This window comes from Manihot esculenta, chromosome 15 (assembly GCF_001659605.2).
Source record: "Manihot esculenta cultivar AM560-2 chromosome 15, M.esculenta_v8, whole genome shotgun sequence".
In the NCBI taxonomy this organism is placed as follows: Eukaryota; Viridiplantae; Streptophyta; class Magnoliopsida; order Malpighiales; family Euphorbiaceae; genus Manihot; species Manihot esculenta.
The window spans coordinates 30,013,303-30,036,753 of record NC_035175.2 but is presented as its reverse complement, the minus strand read 5'-3'; the positions used below and the strand labels follow the sequence as shown (position 1 = coordinate 30,036,753).

General features: G+C 37.3%; 1 protein-coding gene and 1 long non-coding RNA gene across 2 annotated transcripts; both read left to right on the top strand.

The window, feature by feature from the left end:
• The first annotated feature begins 381 nt into the window (after positions 1 to 381).
• LOC122721997 lies at positions 382 to 2,547 on the top strand. The gene is made up of 3 exons (XR_006348833.1): positions 382 to 651; positions 762 to 857; positions 2,408 to 2,547. It is a non-coding gene; the product is annotated as an uncharacterized LOC122721997 (long non-coding RNA).
• Positions 2,548 to 13,965: 11,418 nt separating this feature from the next.
• LOC122721981 lies at positions 13,966 to 17,526 on the top strand. The gene is made up of 3 exons (XM_043951407.1): positions 13,966 to 16,232; positions 16,305 to 16,580; positions 16,698 to 17,526. The coding sequence occupies exons 1-3, from the start codon at positions 13,966 to 13,968 to the stop codon at positions 17,524 to 17,526; spliced, it is 3,372 nt and encodes a 1,123-aa protein (XP_043807342.1).
• Positions 17,527 to 23,451: the final 5,925 nt, after the last annotated feature.

The window sequence follows — 23,451 nt, the reverse complement described above, 5'->3', positions numbered from 1 at the left end:
TCCAAAGGTAGAGTTAAAATAAGAACGACCAGTAATAGTATTTTAACATCTTCAAACTGTAATAACTGAATCATAGAAAACCCAAATAAGAAAACAGACATATCTTAAAATAAAGTATCTAACGTGATAAGCAGGTCGGAATCAAGTTGCTATCGGGAGGTGCTTAAGGGTTTCCCGACGTGCTAGCTTGAGGTGCTTCCTAAAACCGACGTGCTTGCTTAAATAAAATGAACTTCTAAATGTTAAAAATGTAAGTTTAGTAGGTCAATCTATGAATATTGAAAGTTTAAAAACTAAATTGAAACATGTGGAAAAGTTTAGTAGGTGAAAGTGTGAATATGGAAAGTTTAAAAGTAAAATTCCAAGTTTGCCCTCCACCTTGTTCTATATTTACACCTAACCCACCATATGACACCTAGCCATGCATGACTAAGCATGAAAGAAAAGAGTTGTCATTCATTTGGTCCATCATTGCCGTGGCTACACCAAAAGGAAAGAGAAAAAGCTTTTGCTTTCTTATCTTCCATTTCCACCATAGTTCATCAAAAAGATAAAATCTCCAGCCACACAAAATCTGTTCTTAAGTGTAATAACCAGCAAGGAAACCATAGAAAGGGAGGAAAGAAGGAGAGAAGTTAAGGTGCTTTAGTGGTAAGTGATGAAATTGAAAACTAGGTTAGGTAAACATATTCTTTCATGTTTCAATTAATTATATGTTGTTCAATGAATTAAAGCTCCTGTTTTTCTTATTCTTTGTAAAGAACAAACTCAAAGGGAGGAAGGTACATCAAAGGGGAAAGGCAAGGAAAGAGAGTAACTAAGGTGTACCTAAAGCTTTTGAAAAGATTGTGCAAAAGGTTTGGTGATTGTATGAACTTCTGTTTTTCCTTTGATTTTCTCATGAATATGTAACATTAGGGATTGGTTTTGTTTGCTGGAAATGCTCTTTTGATTGTATGGATATGTAATATGAATGTTGAAATGATGATTGGAAGGCTTAAAGTACATAGATACAACATGGAAGCCAAAAACATAAAACTGGCAGAATAGGTTCCAACAGGACAGTCTGTGTTAGAAGCCTCATAACTTATTGTGTAATCATTTAAATTAAGCCTAACATATACCAAATGAAAGCTAAGACACAAATCTCAAACTTTCATGAAGTGACCAAATTCTGAATCTGTAGCTAATTATGTGAAAATTGCTAGTGAACCTAAGCTGGTCACAGGGAATTGTGCATCCGGAGCAGTATGTATCTCCTAGACCATAACTAATGATTTACTCAATGAAATGAATTAAGACCAGTTCCAAATGAACCCTGACAAGTATACCTAAAACTTTGTATAATAAAGTTAAGCTTGAATCTGTATGAAAATGTATGCATATGATAGGTTTTGTTAGATTAAAAACAGATACCAAAACTGTACTGGTTAGGACCTGATTGAGCAGGTTGCAAAGAAAAATTCATAACTTAAGTTAGGAAGGTCAGAATTAGATGTAATATATCTTGTTAGAAAGCTAAGACATAAATACACAACGTTCATGAAGAAAAGTGAGTCTAATTGTGTCCATAAGATACTTAAAAATGTGATACAATCTCAGGCAGAAACAAAGCTAAATATAAATATTGACCTAAAAGGGATTGACATGCTAGCTTTGTGGCCAAATTACGCACATGCTAACTTGACATGCCTGCTTTACGCACGTGCTAGCTTAAGAGACTAAAACTTTTCATGCATATTCTTGATGACATAGTAAAATGTTTATGGCTGAATAATATGCTCATAAGTGAATATGTTCTATTACATATATATGAATGCTTTTAAGGACTCTTTTTATTGATGTGATTGCTTATTTAGTACCAATAAATATTTAACATGAAACTATGCATTCTTGGCCCTAGTAAACCTCAGTGGGAGTCATAGATAGCATAAGGGTATGGCATGCCATATACAGTGTAGCAGTACTGCGCCCTAATGGGCTACATGATATGATCTTATCGACACATTATGTGTCATACAGTTTCCCGGCTTTTTAGCCATACAGGCACAACATTCGGCCCCCGGGCCATACAGTTTGGCACTTTGTGCTATACAGATACAGTTTCCCTTATCTAGCTAAATGATCCTGTGAAGAGTTTATAGGGGCTAAGATTTAATTATATGACTTGTTAATGCTTTGCTAGCATGCACATAAGATGGTTACAAAAATATGAATGACCTTACATTTATACAACTGCATGACTTGATTTGACACTTATCACCCACTGACACATAAAAATTTCATTTGCCTTATAAAATGATTTCATTATATCTGTCATGAGTATTCCTATTATATGTGAATGAGTATATATGTTGTTATTCACCCACTGGGCATAAGCTCAGCGCATTGGATTTTCCATGCGCAGGTAATAGATAGAGGAAGCAACAGTTAGGAGGTCTGGTTCTGCATCAGCACAGAGACATCATCATAACCAGTCAGTCACAAGATTTGTACAGAGGTTGTTTATGGTTGGCATGTACATTAATAGTCTACCAAGAGTCTGTAAATGAGTGTTGTAAATAGTACAAATATATACAAATGTGTTGACTAATTTAAGTTATTATGTTCTATTTATGGATTTGATAATGTGAAATGAGCAAATATTGAGATTTTATGACTATTTTTCACAGGGATAATTGCTAATAAACAGGGGAGACTTTTGCGGTTTCTCCATTTAAAATTATTTTGTGAATCAACATGCATTGAAACAAACTAAAGAACAATTTATAAGGTCAAAGCTATCTTAAGTCCACATATGTAATTGCATATAGTATAGTATGTGGCATCCTTTACTAAGTTATTGTATAGACGGGTAAGGGGTGTTACATATAGCCCTTTACCCCTTCTTAAAACTCATTTAAAACATAAGGAAAGCAAGTATCTAGGTTTACCTCTTGGGGATCTAGGAGTGACAGCAATCCCAACGTGGAGATGAGTCCAAACGGTCTCCGGAGGTCTCCAAGGTTTCAAAACTCAGATGTAAGCTCAAATCATCAAAAACGAGGGAAAACTCATGAATATTTTGAAGGATTTGAAGGAAAAACAACAAAATCAACTATGGGAGGGCAAGAACTCACCTTTGCCCGAAAATAGAGAGAGAAACTCTCCCATTTTCGAACTGGAGGCCTCTTATAGATGGCTGGCCAGACCACCTTCGGGGGCCAAAAATAAAGCTCCTGCGGCAGCACCATGTTCGGCGGCCGAACATAAAGGTTCGGCGACCGAACTTGGTTTTTCCCCTCCAAAGCATTTTCTTCAAAAACTCTTTTCTTTCTTTCAAATTCATTTTAAGAAAACCTAATTTTTCACCCTTCTAAGGAATTCTGACTTTGAGATTCCTAATTCCAACGAAGATTCCGTCAGAAGGTTGGAATTTCGACGCCGGAGCATAGCCGAGTATTACAAGAATATTGAAGGCAGGAGACCTAGTCATAAGAAAACTAGATGTCAATGGAAAAAGAGAAGGTCAAAGGAAGCTTGTGCCAACCTGGGAAGAACCTTTCAAGATTGTACAAGTTATAAGGCTAGGAGTGTTCCATTTGGAAAATCTCATTGGAAAAGAAAAAAAAAAAGAACCACATGCCTTGAATGTACAAAATCTTAAGAGGTATTATGTGTAATTTTGTATCAATCTAACAGCACTAAATAAAATCTTTCATATGTTTCCTTTTGAATGGCCATCCATTTAATTGCTTTAATGAATGTTTCCTTTTGAAGATGTGGCTATATATAAGTTACAAAAAAGAGAAAGATGTGCTAGCTTCTTCCACCTCCTCTCTTTGGCCGAACCTTTTAGAGAAAAAGAAGAGATTTTTCTCCCACTTGCTCTTAAGTTTTTAGTACTAAACATTTCAGGGATTGAATAAGATCAGATTTCCAATCCTCTACCTACGCCAAATTCACAAAACTCAAAAGGAAGAGGCAAACATTCAAGGTGCTAGCACACTTCCTTTGGCCAAGAATTTCAGTGTGTAAAATTGTAGAGGGGAGTCACTATCGGACAATCCCTTGGTCATATATTGCTGCTGGAGAGGAGATCAAAAGGGTGATTTTGATTCATTTCGTTTTGGTCTAGTCTTGCAAATAATTCAGTAAAGGTAACTCTTGCACCTTTAATGTTATTGTTGCATCGACTCTTATTTGTTCTTATGGCTTAAAATTATTTTATTTTTCCGTTGCACCAATATGATATTAAGCTCATAAGATTCTCCACAAATCACAACATACTAGGAGAACTTGTTGTTTTGAGTCAGCAAAAAGCTCCTCATTAGGTCGTGAGCTACTGGCCTCCAACTAAACACTAAGCCTTATCAGGTGGCAAAATGTAACGACCCAAAAATCGGACCGCTACCGGCGCTAGGACCCAGGTCGGCTTAAGGCTGCCGGGACCCGTAGCAAGCCTGACATGCAACCTGTAAACCTGTTTAATCCCATACATGATCAACAACATACATAAAAAAATTAGAACTTTTCTTTCATTCATTCTCTCATATACCAAACTCAACCTGTGCATGCACTGAACATAAACATAATCATAAACATTAGCCCCTCTGTGGGACCTCATCAATGCCCCCAATGGGTGGCATAACATGTGTTGAGTTGGTTTACATAAGCATCATAAAACGTCTAAGATCATGTATTAAAAGGGATACCTTATACATAGGGTCAAGCACAATCTCTAATCCTCAATGTCATTACATTACATAACTATTCACAACTCTACATCATTACAATTTGTCATGTCCACATTCTAGCTATTACATACATAAGACTTCATTACTCTTGCTGACCTCCTGGTCTACCCTGTACCTGCAAGCCTAGGGGTTAAGGGAGAGGGGTGAGCTACAAGAGCCCAGTGAGCATAATAATAAAACATTTGAAACATATGATAACATGAAATGCATCACATCACAGCTAATCACATCAAGGATGAATTTGTCACCAATAGTCCTCTACATGGTCCAACTGTGCCAGGGGCATAGAATGGGCCTCACTGGTCTTTCTCTTACATAATCATAACATAGCATAACATAACATTCCAACTGTGCCAGGGGCATAGAATGGGCCTCACTGGTCTTCCGTACCGTATCATCATCATATCATAACATATGAGGACTAAAGGATCATTCAACATTCATCCACATCATCAACATATTATACAATGTAACATATTCGTGAGTTCTAATGCAAGCACCCTATTATATCTCATGGCATTCATGATGCGTGAATCATGCTAAAACTGGTTTATTTATTTAAAAGCATAAGAGTTATTCCACTCACCTCTGGCTGAAGCTCTACTGACTCAGAAGCAGCTGAACTCACTGCTGGGGTCCTCGGTTCCTCGGGTCCGAACCTACACAGGTAGACTCAAATGAGGGACCAAACAACAAGAACATAACTCTAAAAACATCCCCCAAAAACCCCCCTAGAACACCTCAAAACATCCATGCAAAACATGCAAAGAAAGGCTGGACAGGGCACTTTCGGCGGCAGGTTCGGCGGCCGAAAGTCCCTCCAGAGCCGAAAGTCAGGCAGGTTCGGCGGCACCTTCGGCGGCCGAAACTCCCAGACAGAGGCGAAACTCATGCATGTTCGGCGGCATTTTCGGCGGCCGAAACTCCCAGACAGAGACGAAAGTCTCCTTTCGGGGGCAAGCTTCGGCAGCCGAAGGCTGCTTCCACAAGAGGGTTCGGCGGCCGAAAGCCCTTTCGGCTGCCGAACCTGGTTTCTCCCACAGGGCAGAAACTTGGTTCAAACATGCACAAATGCCTCCTAACTCATACCATCATGCATTTAGCTCAACCAAAACATGCATACAAGCTCCTAGGGGTCTCAAACTACCTTAAACCCCAACTACAACACATCAAACACACATTTGCAAGCCACATTGCTCAAAAACTCATCAAAAACCCATAAACTCAACATAAGCTTACTCATGCATTTTCTACCCCATGAACTTGCATAAAACTTGTTTAAAACACAATGTAAGCTAGAGATCGACTCTTACCTCTTGAAGATCGAGAGTAGAGGCGATCTAACTTGGAGTTGGGAGAGATTTAGCTCCTTGGGTCTCCAAGTTCAAAACTTGCTCAAAACTTGAAAACCTTCAAAAGAAAGCAAAAACTTGTGAAAATCTTGAAAGATCTGAAGGAAAGGACTCAAGATTGGTGAGGAACGGCGGAGAGCTCACCTTGGCCGAAAATGGGGAAAAAGCTCGCCCGTTTTCGGCTAAGGGACCCTTTTATAGTGGCTGGCCAGGCCACGTTCGGGGACTGAACGTGCCTCCGCATGCATGCCATGTTCGGCGACCGAACTTGAGGTTCGGCGGCCAAACCTGGACTTTCCTCACTTATGCTTTCGGGGGCCTAAGGCACACCCGAAATGCCTGCATGTTCGGCGGCCGAACTTGAGGTTCGGCGGCCGAACCTGGGTTTTCCTCCAAGGTTATTTTCATGCAAAAACTCATTTCCATCTTGCTTAAAACCATAAAACACATTAAAACATTTTATGAAAACATGGTTTTACCCTTCTAGAGGTCTCCGACATCCGAGATTCCACCGGACGGTAGAAATTCCGATACCGGAGTCTAGCCGGGTATTACACAAAAGGTCCTTAGAATCCGAGGGACAAACAGGTCAGAAGAAGCCCCAAAAACATAATTGTTAAGGAGGTCTGCAATAGATGTAGGGGTTGACTCCTAATTCTGGGTATAAGCGACCCCTGACTCATGACGAATGAGGGCTTGAGTTAGCTCTTTGCCAACATCGATAGACAAGCCCTCCTTACCTCCTCTTACTACATCAAGAGCACCCTTCCTATTATTGCTCAATGTAGTCTTCTCACTACTAGGGCTACGTAGTTGACCTTTCTTAACCAATCTTCTATTTTTTTCTCTGAGGAGAGGGAGGATCATACCTTTAGAAAGAAGCCCAAGAATTCATCCTCACCAGACTGGCAAAAGCTTCTTTCTCTTCTCTTGAAGAATGGTCAGATGGGAGCACATGAACAACAGGGGCGCTAGAAGGATCACGGAGATAGTTTTGGACATTGTCGCTCTCAACAACCTCCAAGGCACCCACCTTTTCAATAGGCCCCCTGAAATCCTCCTCACCAACTATCTCGAGAGGTGGTCCCACCACCAAAGGTAGCACATCTTCTTTCCTTCATGGCTCAGGCCATAGAGCATTATGAACGACCTCCATAGTCTTCAGAGAGTAAACTGCTCAACCGCCTACTTAATGAAATCCCTATACAGGGTGAAATTCTAGGGCATAAAGGTGTCTCGATAGGAATAGTGGAAGCTGCAAAACATAAAATAAGTTTTAATCAAGAAAGTAGGAATAAAAAGCATAAAAACCAAAAAAATAAGTACTAACAGCACAACACTTGCTCATAAGAGGGAATTGAAGGCATTTGAAGACATCATATTTGAAATGGAAAGAGGCTAGTCAAGAAAAATATAGTTGCTCCCAACTTAGATAGGCAGGGAAAAGCATTGCAAGAGGGATCAACATTCCCCCAAGCAGTATCAAAACCCCACTCTTGCTCTCTCCTTATATAGACAATGGCAAAACTCTCTATCCAATTACGGATGGAGTCTTTATGACCAACGAAAAGAGACAAACCAATCTAGACATTGAAGCTCCAAAAACCATTATTTGATTTGGTGATCCTAAAGAAAGACCTAAAAAGGCTAATGGATGGCCTGAAGCCCCAACTCCAACACACTTCCTCAAAAGCTCTCATGAACAAGATAGAGTTGGAAGTTAACATTCTAGGAGAAACCCTGTAAAACCTAAAAACCCTAGTGAAAAAATGGGAAAGGAAAAAAGACAATCCATACTTAAATTGCTTGAGGAAGAAAAATAACTTCTTCCCATTTTGTTAAGCATCTTCAAGGCCAGTGGGTGGGGAGAAGAAAAATGTACAACCCTTTCGGTAAAGCAAGGGGCTCGAATATAATAAGGAGTAGACAGAAACTCCTTAGGAATAGACCGATGGAGATTACTAGAAGTGACATTAGAAGGGAGCCTCTCGACCAGAGGAAACTCAATTCCATGGCCGAAGAAGATGTACCTGTAGCAGAAAAGCCAAGTAAATAAAATGAAAGAAGGAGAGAGGTCGAGGCATAAAGAAAAAGGTTGAAATGCCAAAGTAGATTAAAGCGTCCGACGCTGAATTCAAATCTTAAGTTCACTTCCTAAAAAGATCTCACATGGTGGTTCCTTATAAACCCTCGGATAATCATTACCTTCATTTATGGCGCCTATTCAAGAACCAATGACTTTGAGGACATACTTATTGGAGGGAAATGTGTCTAAAATCGTCCACAATGGCTCGATAAAAATAAATTCGCTCCTCCAACCATCATAAATAACTCTCAGAGAAACAAATGGGCATATGATAACACATAAATAGATGGGTCCTTTAATATTGTGACATGTGTCCATAGACTCTTAAAAGGTTCAAAGAACCCTTCCCATTTGATTCGACTGGGCAGTAGAAAGCCTGTCCAATGAGATACCAGATCAAATCGGCAATACTCCTGACCCTGCCAAAGCCCGAAACAGGGAGGTAGACCTCTTCATTGCTCGCATCGCAATGGGGCATCAAATGCGCGTGCGATGAATAGTATTAATGTAACGTGCCTAACTGTCAAAGCATAGGCTAGCTAGCTCCGTATTTATTAGCCAACTGTCTACCATTAAATGAGCCGCCTGACAAATTTGCTGAAAAGCCCTCCAATCATGTTCAATGGCACATGCCACAGTGAACGTTGGTACAACCAAGGTATATATATCTCTGGCATAGCCCGAATTCGGGACATTTCCTAACTCACTGAAACTACCATCTTTGCTCCCTCAAGAAAGCTCAACCTCTCCAATCTCAGCACCTGGTTTATTGACTCTCATTTATTTCTAGCTTTTACTCCTCATTAAACCAATCCCAATTTATTGATTTCCTCACTGAATCAAACCACTATCCAGGCGTCCATATCTTGTTACCCCCGGATTTCAGTTCATCAAGAGTAAATGCTATCAATTCTATGAAGATTACGGTCACACAAAAAAAAATAATTTAGACAGTTGAAAGATGAAATTAGAATACCCATAAAGGAAGGGTTTTTAAAGCAACTTCCTTATGGTTTCTGCCAATTTAGAAAGGAGAGAAGAATCTTCCTTTAAGAAAAGTGAATCCTCCTTAAGAGTGAGGGATAAATTACAAGATGATGAACTATTTGGAAGGATTAATGTAATTGCAAGAGGGCCAAATCATGCAAAAGCTTAAAAGAAAAGGAGGAAACAGGCATATGAGTTAATGAAGATCATGATGATGGAGAAACTATGCCAAACTCTAGTCACTTTTGACTTAGTAAAGATAATAAAATATCATGCCCTTATTCTTACCCTCTTGTCATTTCAATTTGGCTACATAAGTATTCAATTAAGAGAATTCTAGTAAATATTATGAGTTCTATGAATTTGATCACCCTAAATGTATATAAGAAGGTAGATCTGTATAAAGATCTATTTTAAGTACCTTATCCTACAATGGGATTAAGAAATAAGTCAGTACCGATCATATGAACTTACTAATATGGCAATGTTAATTGGGGATAAAACACATAAAAAAGACGTTTATGTTGAATTTGTTATGGTTGATATGCTTCTATCTTCCAATGCCATCTTGGAGCGTCCCATTTTCAATAACTATGGAATAATCATCAATATAAAATTTTTATATTTAAAGTTACCTACAATATGACAGATTATAATGGCACTAGGGAGTTAGAAATTTGCCAAGGAATGTGATAGATAGTCAATGAAGGTTGTCACAAAAATGTCTTCCCTTATCGACCTTTTGGAGAAATAAAAGATACAATATCACCTGAACTAGTTAATGAAATTTGGGAATTTATTTTGGAAACAAAAGAAAGAATCATGAAGCAATAATCTCAATATTGAAACAATAAATGTTAACTTTTTCCTAGAAATATAATGACATAAAAGGTGTTGATCCAACAGTAATGACTTTAAAATTCAATTTTCATCCACTACCAAACCAACCAGTAAAATAAAAGAAATGGAAAATTTACCCTACAAATATAGAAGGTGATTATAGAGAAAAAGAATATTTGAAAAACACTGAGATCATTAAAGAAGTTCAAAATCATACTCAGTTATCGAGTGTTGTTATGGTTAAAATAACTTATAATAAATAGAAAATATGCATGGATTTCACTTATAAACAAAGCATATACAAAATATCATTACCTAATTCCATCCATTAATTACCTGATGGATGCAATGGTTGGTCATAAAGTATGTTTGCTAGTGGATGCAATTGATAGCATCAAAGCATAATTGAAGAAAAAGACTATAAGGAAATAACTTTCATCACATATGGAGTCATTTGTTACCATGTTATGACTTTTGAACTTAAAAATTGTTACCATGTTATGACGTTTGAACTTAAAAATTGAAGTGTAACCTGCTAATTGTTGGTCAAAGGGATGTTTAAAGATTTGATCACAAAATAGCTAACATATGTGTGAATAACATGATAATTAAAAGCAATAGTGTAAATTATCATGTTTGGGTATTTAAAAAGCCTTTAATATTATGGACAAAGAGGGGATGAAACTTCATCTAAGAAAGTGTATTTAGATATCTGAATTTAGAAAAGGAAATAAAAGCAATACATTATAGTATTGATTTGATATAATCTTATATGCCTAAGTATAAACAATAGATAATTTAATTAATTAAAGGTTGTTTAAATAATTACATAAATTATATTATCCATTAGCTTTTGGTAGTCATTCCATTCTCAAGGAGTTAAGAATATAATGGCGGAATATACTTATACAAAATGCTATAAAATGTTCACAATTGCAAGATACCTCATTGGACATGACTCATCCAAAGTAGATTGTCACCTCTATCTGCCTCTACTATTAGTATAGTGATATTGATGATATTAGAGTAATGAGTCTCATAACATGAGACATGTGATGTTTATGTATATATATAGGCACTCATGATGATGAGTGGACCAAACTAATGGCGTTAGATGAAGAACATATAGGGTTTATTCTTGTCAGCGTTCGTCCATCTAGATTATAATAGTGCATATACTTCTTAGATCTAATACTAAACTTATCTCATGCACTACAAAAATTTATCGGAATAGTAACGGAAAATAGTAACGGAAAATATCTGTTACTGATTAGTAACGGATTAATAACGGATATCATGTAAAGAACAACAATAGTAACGGATTAAATAATCCGTTATTAATCCGTTACTAAATTCTGTAACGGATTAATATCCGTTACAGAATTGGTTCAATGGGCACAAAATTAGTAACGGATTAACTAATCCGTTACTAAATTGTTTTCTATTCAGTTTATTTAGTAACGGATAAACTATCCGTTACAGAAGTTAAATTTAGTAACGGATGTGTCCGTTACTAAAATTGAAATCCCTAATATATGAAATCCTGTATTTTCCCTTTCTTAATCACACAAACTTCTCCTTTCCCGGCATTTCAACAAAATTTTCCAAAACCTCTCTTCCCGTTGTCACCACCGTTGCTGCGTCTGCTGGTGGTGGCTACTTCTTCTATTTTCGCCATCGCTCCCTCTGATCATCGTCGTTGCTTCCGTCAGTCTAGTCCGTCTGCCGTTCGGTGCTGCTCGTCGTCCTCAGTCACGCCACTGCTGCGTCCGCTGCGTCCTCAGTCACGCTGCTCCTCGTCCTCATCGGCGCATCCGCTGGTCCCGTTCTTCTGCTGTCCGGCGCTGTTCCTCGTCGTCAAGCAAGCCTCTGCTGATTTTTGCCTCATCCGCTGGTCCAGTCACTGCAGGTTTGAATTAATTTTGAAGACCCATAAACTTGATTATTTGTGTACACTGTTATTGCAAACTTGATATTGTTCCTGTTTGCTGTTTGTGGACACTGTTTGCTGTTATTGCAAACTGATTATTTCACTGTTATTGTTGTTTGTTGTTTTCATTGTTCCTCATCCTTTAGTCACTGTTATTGCAAACTTGATATTACAAAAGAGTTTTGTGGCTTGATTTTGTGGACAAACCAAATTAGACATTAATTTTATTAACCAAATGATAAGTTACTGGCCCACTAACCTAGATTGTTATAATCAATTGACCATTTTTAAGTCCCACGCCTTCTTATGCATTATAAGTACTCTACTGTTTTATGATGGATGATTGTTGGATGCAACAAAAGGGTGGAATTTATATACAAGGGAGTCATTCTGATGAACATTTAAAAGAATTTCTTAATTATTATTCAATTCAAGATAACTAATTTAGATACTTTTTTTAAAAAATATACATATTAGCATATATTGGAAAATTAAAAGCTTGAAATCTTTAAATGGAACACTAGAACACTAAAGTGACAGCAATCATGCAAACATTCCAATTATAGTCCACAGTAGAACAAGAAGCTGAGCCATATTTAGAGTTCCCACAAATGGCTACTGCAGTTATTGGATTATAAACACTGTTTAACCAACTAAAGACCCAAGAGAGAGTGAACTAAAGTGACAAATAAAACATATTATCTTTTGGTTTTTTAGGGTTAATTAAATTCAATTAGAAAAGTGCAACTCAATTTTCTTTTTTTTCAAAAACTGCAACTCAATTCAATGCTAATTAAAGAATAAAAAATCTCAAACAATATTCTTAAACAGTTAGTGCCTTCAAGAAAGTACTTATCAAGCCAATGTCTTCTTAATAAGCATCAAAATCAAAACCAACCAACAAATATCATTTCAATACCAAATGACACTAACTCAACAATCCAAAGCATCATATATCCTCAAGTCCAATAGAGTTCAACTTCTAATGCCAGAGGGAGAAGAAGACACAGGATCAAAAAAATTTTGGTCAATTTTGGATTTCTTTCTATACCTAAATTTTGACAAACACCCTTTTTGATGCTGTTAGGGGGAAAAAGTTTAATTCTTTTCCAGGTTTTCATAACTAAAATACATCAATCTTTGCAAATAAATGAAAATTTGTTCTCTAACTAATATATTTATAGTAAAATTTTTCTCCACAGCAACTCAAATAACAAATCCAATCACAATCACAATCACAATCACAACCTTCTTAGCAGCAAATAATAAGAATTTAGAAATCAAGAAACATGGCCCAGAAATAATCAACAAATAAAATAAAAGTTCTAAAAGCTAAATTAAAATTTAAAAAAATCAACACAATGATAAGTTACTCCATAATTGATAAATTTAAAAATAAAATATAATCATTTTAAAAACTAACTTATCTTCTTATTTAATTTTATTTAATTTTCAAAAACTAACTTATCTTCTTATTTAAAAATAAAATATATACTTTTGGGGATGCCTTTCCCTGTAAGTCCTCCTTCTCAAAAACTAACTTATTTTCAATTTTTTAATTTTAATTTAAAAATAAAATATATTAATAAATTTATACATAGATGTGTTAAAAAAATTGCCAAAAGTACAGAAAATGATAACAAGACTTATGGTCACCTCTTCCTTAAATTTAAAAATATTTCATGGTAGTTACATTTTATTTTCACTTGATTATTTACATGAAGTGTAGTCAAATGAACTCCAATTAAGTATATTGGACTTGGTAGATTTTCCTGGTTTTGGAGTGACAAAAGTTTAATCAAATGAACACAAGGTATATTGGACATTGTAGATTTTCCTAGTCTGGTTGAGTTGAAGGGAGCTTCTCTTTGTCTTCGTCGACTTTCAAATTGATAGTCATTTTATTTAGTTGGATGAATTAATTGATATAGTAATCTTTCAATAACTTAGATTGTGATTGAAATTCAATATGCAAATATTGATAGTCGTTTTGACCATTATGACCAACTCTTTTCTAGGTACAATAGGTACAATATGCATTCTGATAGAGGTTGGATGTATGCAAGACTAAAAGATGGTCTACTAAATCCTTTATTCCTTGAAGGATTAAATGAATTCATATCAGCTGCCAAACAGTTTCCAGACTGTTTGAATGGAGAACTAATTAGGTGTCCATGTAATCGATTTAAGTGCCAAAATCGCAGTTTTGAAGATGAGAATACAATTAGGTTTCATCTTATGAAATATGGGTTTGTTAGAGACTATTACGTATGGTATTTGCATGGCGAAATTCAAAATTACAATGCGGTCCATAGAAGAAGTATTGATTCGACTGACAATACTTGCAATGTGGAATATCAACATGGTGAGTTCTCTAATGCTTATGAGCAACTAGTTGCAGATGCAGCAGGGCCTAGTTTCTCCCCATCAATAAGTACTGAGCCTCCAAACCAATCTACTCAGAGATTGTATGACATGTTGGCCGTTGCTAATAAGGAATTGTGGCCAGGTTGTGAAAATCATTCACAACTGTCAGCTGTGGCAAGGATATTGAATATGAAATCTGAACATCATTTATCCGAACGTTGTTTTGATAATATTTGCCAATTAATCAAAAAAATTTTACCTACTGATAATTTCTACTCTACAAAGAAATTGCTTGAAGGCTTGGGATTACCAATTCAGAAGATTCATAGTTGCTTAAATGGTTGTATGATTTATTGGGGTGAGGATAATGAATTGCTCAGGTGCAAGGTGTGTGATCATCCTAGATACAAACGATTGCAAGATGGCCAGAGCTCTAGTAAAACCCAAGTTGCTTACAGTAAAATGTATTACATGCCAATCACACCTAGACTACAAAGGTTGTACGCATCTAATGCTACAGCTAAGGATATGACTTGGCATGCCAATCATGGGACTAATGATGATTTAATGCATCATCCAGCTGATTCGCATGCATGGAAAGCTTTTGATAATAATTGGCCTCATTTCAGTGCTGAGAAACGTAATGTCCGTCTGGGACTATGTACCGATGGTTTTCAACCCTTTGGACAATCTGGTCAGCAATATTCATCATGGCCTGTCATATTGACACCGTACAATTTATCCCTATGGTTATGCATGAAAGGTGAGTATATGTTTCTCACTATACTTGTCCCAGGGCCTAGAAATCCAAAAGATAAGTTGGATGTGTATTTGCAACCCCTAGTAACTGAGTTGAAAGATTTATGGGAGAATGGAGTTGAAACATATGATGCATTCAGTAAAGAAAATTTCAACTTGCGAGCTGCTTTAATGTGGACTATAAGTGATTTTCCTGCTTATGCAATGTTATCTGGATGGAGCACTGCAGGACGGACTGCTTGTCCTTATTGCATGGAAGATAGTGATGCATTTACATTGACAAGAGGAGGTAAGCAATCATGGTTTGATAATCATCGCAAATTTTTACCTCCTAGCCATTCTTTTAGAAGAAACAAAACAGCTTTTAGGAAGAATGTATCTGTTACTAAGAAAGCTAAACCACCTATTTTCGGTGAAGAAATACTGAAACAGATTAATGAATTGGGGTTTAAGAGGGTTATAGATGAGGATGCATTTGAAATAAATTCCAGTCTATCAAAGCAATGCGGTTGGCGAAAAAGAAGTATCTTATGGGATTTACCGTATTGGAAAAGTAATTTGATTCGACACAATCTTGATGTAATGCACATTGAGAAAAATTTTTTTGAAAATATAATCAACACTGTAATGAGTGTTGAGGGAAAGACAAAGTATAATGCTAAGTCAAGGGCAGACCTCAATGTGATCTGCGATCGACCAGAGTTGGAAATGGATCAAGTCACTGGGAGATATCCCAAAGCTTGTTATACTCTAGATAAGCAAAGTAAGCAGGTCTTATGTGATTGGCTGAAAAATCTCAAGTTTCCTGATGGTTATGTTTCCAATATGGGCCGATGTATTGATATGAAGAGGCTGAAGATGTTTGGGATGAAGAGTCATGACTGTCATGTTTTCATGCAGCGGATTATTCCAATTGCATTTCGTGAGTTGCTTCCTTCGAATGTTTGGCAGCCCTTAACAGAGTTGAGCAATTTTTTTAGGGAATTAACATCGACCGCTATAAGTGAGAGTGATATGTTGCGGTTGCATGGTGAAATTCCTTTGATCATATGTAAGCTTGAGCGTGTTTTCCCTCCAAGTTTCTTTGATTGTATGGAACACCTCCCCGTCCATCTAGCATATGAAGCATGGTTGGCAGGTCCAGTGCAATATCGGTGGATGTATCCTTTTGAACGGTAAGTTCTTTTAACTTTACTTTAATTAAGTTATTTAATAATGTTTACTAATGTTGGTCATATATTTTATAGATATCTGCGACGGCTTAAGAATAATGTCAGAAATAAAGCTAGAGTCGAGGGATCAATTTGTAATGCGTACCTAGTAGAAGAAGCCACTTCATTTTGTGCGCATTACTTTGAGCCGTATGTTCAAACTAGACATCGAAAAGTGCCAAGAAATGTTGACATTTCAGAAAATACTGAAAATTATGAAGGCAACCTATCAATTTTCATGCAGTCCGGTCGACCAATAGGAAAAGGGAGAACCAGATACCTTATGGATGATGAGTATAAAGCAGCACAAATGTACATATTATTAAATTGTCCAGAAGTGAAACCCTACATTGAGTAAGTTATCGTTAATAAGTAATTTATATATTATTTTTTAAATTACTTTTTCTACTGAAGTTGAGATTTTTCCAGCATTTACATTGATCAACTGCGCTCAAATGATCCGTTAGTCAATGATTCTCAGATTGACATCAAATTGGAGAGTGAATTTGCTTTATGGTTCAACAATTTTGCTCATGATTCGTGCAGTAATATATCCAACAAGTTTATCATATCGCTTGCAAAGGGTCCATTACGAAGTGTGACATCATACAATGGATATATGGTGAATGGATATAAGTTTCAATCAAAGTCATATTGTACAAGTAGAGCAACTATGAACAGTGGGGTGTGTATTAAGGGGTCAAATTACAGCAACGAAGAGAGCGATTATTATGGACAATTGCTTGAAGTTATACGTTTAGAGTATCCAGGTCTTCCAATCAAGCGAGTTGTACTTTTCAAATGCAATTGGTTTGACCCCACTCCAAATGTAGGCACAAAGATCCATAGTAAATATAAACTTATCGATGTAAATCATAAACGATCTTTTAATAGATATGAGCCTTTTGTGCTGGGAGTACAAGCAATACAAGTGATATATACTTCGTATCCTAGCCTAAGGCGAGATAAAATTGAATGGTGGGCTGCTGTAAAAGTCAAAGCACGTTCTATGATTCAACTTCCAACACAAGAAAATACACAACCTGATGAAGAACCATTTCAACAAGATGAAATGGAACACACTGCCATTGTTATTGAAATTGATGATTCAACACAACAATTAAATGATCCAACTGGAGATGTTATTGAAATTGATGATGGTGAAGAAAATGATGAAGATGAAACTATAATAGCAACAGAAACGGACGATGATGATGATGATGATGATAATAATGACTTAGATGTAGATAGTGAATAAAAGGTATAAAATAATTGATATCTATTTTTACTTTCAGTTATTAAATATATTAACTATATGTGATTTGTTTAATGTAAATTTATAGAAGATGAGAGGACGAGGACGTGGATCTTCATCACGGGGTCGAGGAGACCATGGCAGGGGTAGTGTCCACACAAATGAATCAGAAAATATCAATCAAGATTTGGTACAGCACACTGCTTTGATTCCTAGACCAGACTAGGGTGAGAGATCCACACAGGGTGCTGCATCATCCACTCCTACTTCAGTGCACACATCTGGTACTGTCTCAGCTCCCATAGGTTTGCCACCTATTCCACCGATGGCTGCATCTGTATTTGCATCTGCATCTGCATCTGCTTCTGGTAGTTGCGGACCCACAGGATACAGACCATATATTTCCTTAGTAAACTCAATGTGAGTAAAATTTATAAGTATTTTTAAATATGCATTTAATTTCTATGCTTATTTCAATATAATTATTTTGTCAATTATTCTTCTATAGCATGCAACCTTCTGATCTGATTGCTAGGCGGATTACATTGATCTTCAAGGAAAAGTTAGTAGCAAATGGCTTTTGTTGAAAAAATATACCAGAAGAGGTTAAAGAATTCTATTGGCAAGAATTTAAGGTAATACAAATTTTACAGTACATGTGATTATTTTTACTGTGCATTATTTGTCACTAAATATGAGTAATTACAGAAACACTTCTTATGAGAGGAGGCAATAGAGCAGCTTATGAAGATAGCTTGGAGGAAAAAAGCTACCGAGCGGTATCGTAGCCTTATGTGTAGCGTAAGGAATGGGAAGGAGAAGAGGCTATCACTGATAGAAGGAGTAATGGATGCATGGCAATCCGCTTGGGGAGCAACTGAGTATAAAGAGAAATGCAAAAAATTCTCTAATAACAGAAAGAGTGAAACAGGTGGGCAAGGCGCTGGCCCATCAAGACATTGTGGAGGATCCATATCTCAGTATAGGCATCAACAACAGATGGTATGTACTATTCATTTTCACTTAAATTTTTTCAAATGCTTTAAATTTTATAAAATTTGTTGTGAATTTATATTGAAGCATGTTATTACTATTTATATTTTACTTGTAGCACGAAAGACTAGGCAGAGATCCTCTACCTCATGAGTTATTTGAGGCTACTCATAAAAAGAAGGGTATCTCAGAGTTTGTTGATGCACGCTCAAAGACCATTCATGTGAGAAATTAAATAAATTTATAGTAAAGTATTTGATTTATTTTTCATACTGTTATATCACATGGTATCTTTTTTTGAAGGACCGCTTTCTGACTTTGAAAGAGTAAGCATCACAGACAGATAATGACAGTAGTCAGGCATCCCGCATTGATGAGGCTCAGTTATACTTTGAGGCAGTAGGTGGAGAGAAAAAAAGAAGGGTGTATGGTCTTGGATCACAGGCTTCAGTTTTCTTCCCAAACAAGACTTCTGCTAGTACATCTTTCACATCAGCTCAGCAAAATAAGGATCTTCAAGATGAAGTGGCTGATCTCAGACGCAAGGTACAGGAGCGTGAGGATAATGAACAAGTATTGCGTGAGCAAAATGTGCGGATTACCTCTGAGCTGTCACAGGTGAAGGATTTATTTATGCAGCTTGTGAGTCAAAGGCAAGGCATCCAGCCTTCAGCTCCTGGTGAGGGAACTTCTGCACAGCCTCCTGATCAAGCAGATGAAGCTAATGATGAGGACGAGGACGAGGATGAAAATACTACACATTTATAGTTTCTTTTTTCATTACACATATGTACTAGGATAATAAATAATTTGTTAATTTTTTTAGTTTAAAATTGCACAACTTGATACTTGGATATATGTTTGATTTGATTTACATAATATATGATATTGGATTTGAGTGCATTCATGATAGCTATGACATTTGGTTTTTACATTTTGTTATTGAGATGAGTTGTAATAGGTGAGTGTATTTACAGGTTAAATTGTCTGATTAGATTATATAATTTGTAATATTTTATTGTAATTTTATAAATAGTAACGGATTAGTAACGGATTAAGTTGTTACTGATCTGTTAAAAATAGTAACGGATTAGTAACGGAAAAATCTGTTATTACCTTTTCACAATTAGTAACGGATTTTTGTAACAGATAAATCCGTTACTAAAAAAATCCGTTACTAAAACCAACGAAAAGGAAACAATATTTAGTAACGGATTTTCCGTTACAAATCCGTTACTAAATTAGTAACGGATCAGAAAATCCGTTACTAATGCATTAGCAACGAGGTTTGCTATAACGGAAATTTCCGTTACAAATCCGTTACAAAATTGTTTTAGTAACGGATTTTTAATAATTAGTAACGGAAATTTCCGTTACTAATCCGTTAAATTTTTGTAGTGATGTGTAGGTAGTTTGAGTTTGATTCCACATATGTACTTGTATAATGTATGGGTATATAGTGAGTGTTGGCTCAAATTAGTTATACATAAAAGTAAGGGGTAAGTCAAGAAGGGGTTTATAACGACTCGGAAACTGAACCGCTACCGGCGCTAGGATTCAGATCGATTTAAGGTTGCTGGAACCCGGAGCAAGCCTACTATACCTCTTGTGTACCTGATAAAATCTCATACATGATCATATATTTTCATAAAAATATTTAAACTTTTCATATACCAAACTCGACCTGTGCCTGCCTCACAAACTGTACACATAAAATCCACACTAGAGCCCTCAACAAATGCTCTAGTATGGTAAACATCACATGCCTCAAGCTTGGTTCAACATAACTTATCATAAAAACTTTTATATAAAGAATCATGTTCACAGGGATTTACAAAAACATAAACTAGGGCAAAGCACAAAACTAAACCATTATATAGTACATGTCCACTACTAATCTATTACATAATCATATACCAGCCTCTAGCCAACTTCCCGAGCTATTCTTGACCCTGCAAACCTGGGGTTAGGGGAAAGGGATAAGCTACAAGAGCCTAGTGAGCAGAACATAAAAATAGTTTAATAAACATATACTCTCATGAAATGCGTCACAACACAAACAATACACATCAAGGATGGACTTGTCACCAGTAACCCTCTACATATCTAAATAATGTCCGGCCCTTGATGGAGCTCCTCAGGACTTCCTATTAAACATAACATAATATATCCAACTGTGCCAGGGGCATAGAATGGGTAGCCCTGGTCTTTCCCTTAACCCTTTTTAAAACTTACTTAAAACATATAAAAAGGCAAGGATCTACACTTACCTCTTGAAGATCTAAGGTAGATGCGACCCAAGCTTGGAGTTGAGGAGAAACGGTCTCCCAAACTTTAAAATCTTTGATCCAAGCTCAAAACTTCAAAAACAAGCGAAAACTCAAGAAAATTTGAAGGAAAAACATAAAATCATCAAAGGAAGGGCAAGAACTCACCTTTGCCCGAAAATGGAGAGAGAAACTCCCTCATTTTCGGACTGGAGGCCTCTTACAGGTGGCTGGCCAGACCACCTTCGGGGGCCGAAAGAGAGCTCCCATGGCAGCACCATGTTTGGCGGCCGAACCTGGGCTTGTCCCTCAAAAATATTTTTCTCTGCTGCTGGGATCAGGGAGGAATACCTAGAATGAAGTCTCATGGTATACCTCATTGCTTTCTTCTTATCAGTATCATATGCTTGCCCCATAAACTGAAGCAACTCCATAAATTTATCTGTGTATTAATCTACACTTATGTCTTCGGTCTGCCTCAGTTGCTCAAACCCTATCACTTTTAGCTCCCTCAAACTGTCTGGAAAAGCCCATCCTACAAACTCATTTGCAAACTGTTCCCATGATAGGCTGTCCAGTCTCGGGTCCACATAGTTTTTAAACCACTCCTTTGCCTTTTTACATTTAAGAGTGAACCCGCCATCTGAATGGTTATGCTATCACTAGCCCCCAACTCATCAGTTATCATTTTCACCGTCTTGAGATACTCAAACGGATCATCACTTATTTTAAACTTGGGAGCATCCAACTTTAGATAATCTATCATTTTCACCTTGCTCTCATCTGATAGGTTGGGTCTGGATGATTGGGTTTCAGGAACCACCGGTTCTACTGGGGGAGGAAGAGGTGGTGCAACATTCCCTGGGTTAGGGTTTGTTGGGTTCTGATAGAAAGGTGGGAGGGAAAACATCGGGTAGGGTGGATATGGAGGGTAGTAGGGAGGATAGGGCATGAATGATGGATATGGGTTGTAACTAGAGAAATCTGATGTGCCTCCCATCGGATACCCCGGTCCCTATGGGTAGGGTTGGTATTGTGGTGGGTAAGCAAAACCCGAGGCCTGAGCGCCTCCTTGTGATTCTCCCATACCCTCTTCTGACATACTCACACCCAAACTTCCATCTCTCCTCTGATCATCTTCCATTGATTCTCTCATATCCGCTGACATTCTACCCGGATCTGCTCTCCTCCTGTTTACATCAAAAGACCTTCTAAGGTCCCTTGATGTTTCTCCTCTACTGGTTCTACTTGACCATGCTCTTGGCAGAGCAGGGGGTAGGGGATCCATGCCTTCATTCTCAGGTGGAACTCTAGTCAATCGTGCAGATTGATGAGTGCCTCGCATTCTGATTTATGAAAAATGACATACATCACATAAACATTAGCATCATAAGGTTCATATGGATACACATGAACCCACAACATATACATAACATATCATTAATGTACATGCATACTATCATGGCATTTCATATCATCATCAAGACAGGACTCTACATCCTATCCTAGTGGACATGATTTATCTTATTGTGCTTGCCCTTCTATAACATCTATGAGCCCGACACGCTAGGTCTGACCATATGAACCTAGGGCTCTGATACCACTCTGTAACGACCCGAAAACAGGACCGCTACCGGCACTAGGATTCAGATCGACTTAAGGTTGCCGGAACCCGTAGCAAGCCTACTATACCTCCTGTGTACCTGATAAAATCCCATACATGATCATACATTTTCATAAAAAAAATTAAACTTTTCATATACCAAGCTCGACCTGTGCATGCCTCATAAACTGTACGCATAAAACCCACACTAGAGCCCTCATCAAATGCTCTAGTATGGTAAACATCAAATGCCTCAAGCTTGGTTCAACATAACTTATCATAAAAACTTTTATATAAAGAATCATGTTCACAGGGATTTACAAAAACATAAACTAGGGCAAAGCACAAAACTAAACTATTATATAGTACATGTCCACTACTAATCTATTACATAATCATATACCAGCCTCTAGCCGACTTCCCGAGCTATTCTTGACCCTGCAAACCTGGGGTTAGGGGAAAGGGATAAGTTACAAGAGCCTAGTGAGCAGAACATAAAAACAGTTTAATAAACATATGCTCTTATGAAATGCGTCACAACACAAACAATACACATCAAGGATGGACTTGTCACCAGTAACCCTCTACATATCCACATAATGCCCGGCCCTCGACAGAGCTCCTCAGGACTTCCTCTTAAACATAACATAACATATCCAACTGTGCTAGGGGCGTAGAATGGGCAGCCCTGGTCTTTCCCTTACATAGTGCCAAGGCGCGTAGAATGGGCAGTTGATAGAGCATAATTTAGTCCATTTTATATTAATATTATTGATGAATATTTACATGATTTCTGCTTAATTTATTGCTTTTAATATTATTTTGCAGAAAATGGTGTAAAAGGGCAATTTGGAGAAAATCCCCCTAAGACTGCCTTATTGGAGCAAAAGAGGGCAAGCCTGCTAAGTTGGACTCAAAACAAACACATGTACAGCCCATAGACCAAGCGTTTCACATCGCCCGCAAATTCTTCCGCACATGGACCAGCCATTCACGCACGTGGGCCCCGCCTAGGCTTCATCGTTCCAGCACATGGACTCCACCTTGCAAATGGACCAAAGCACT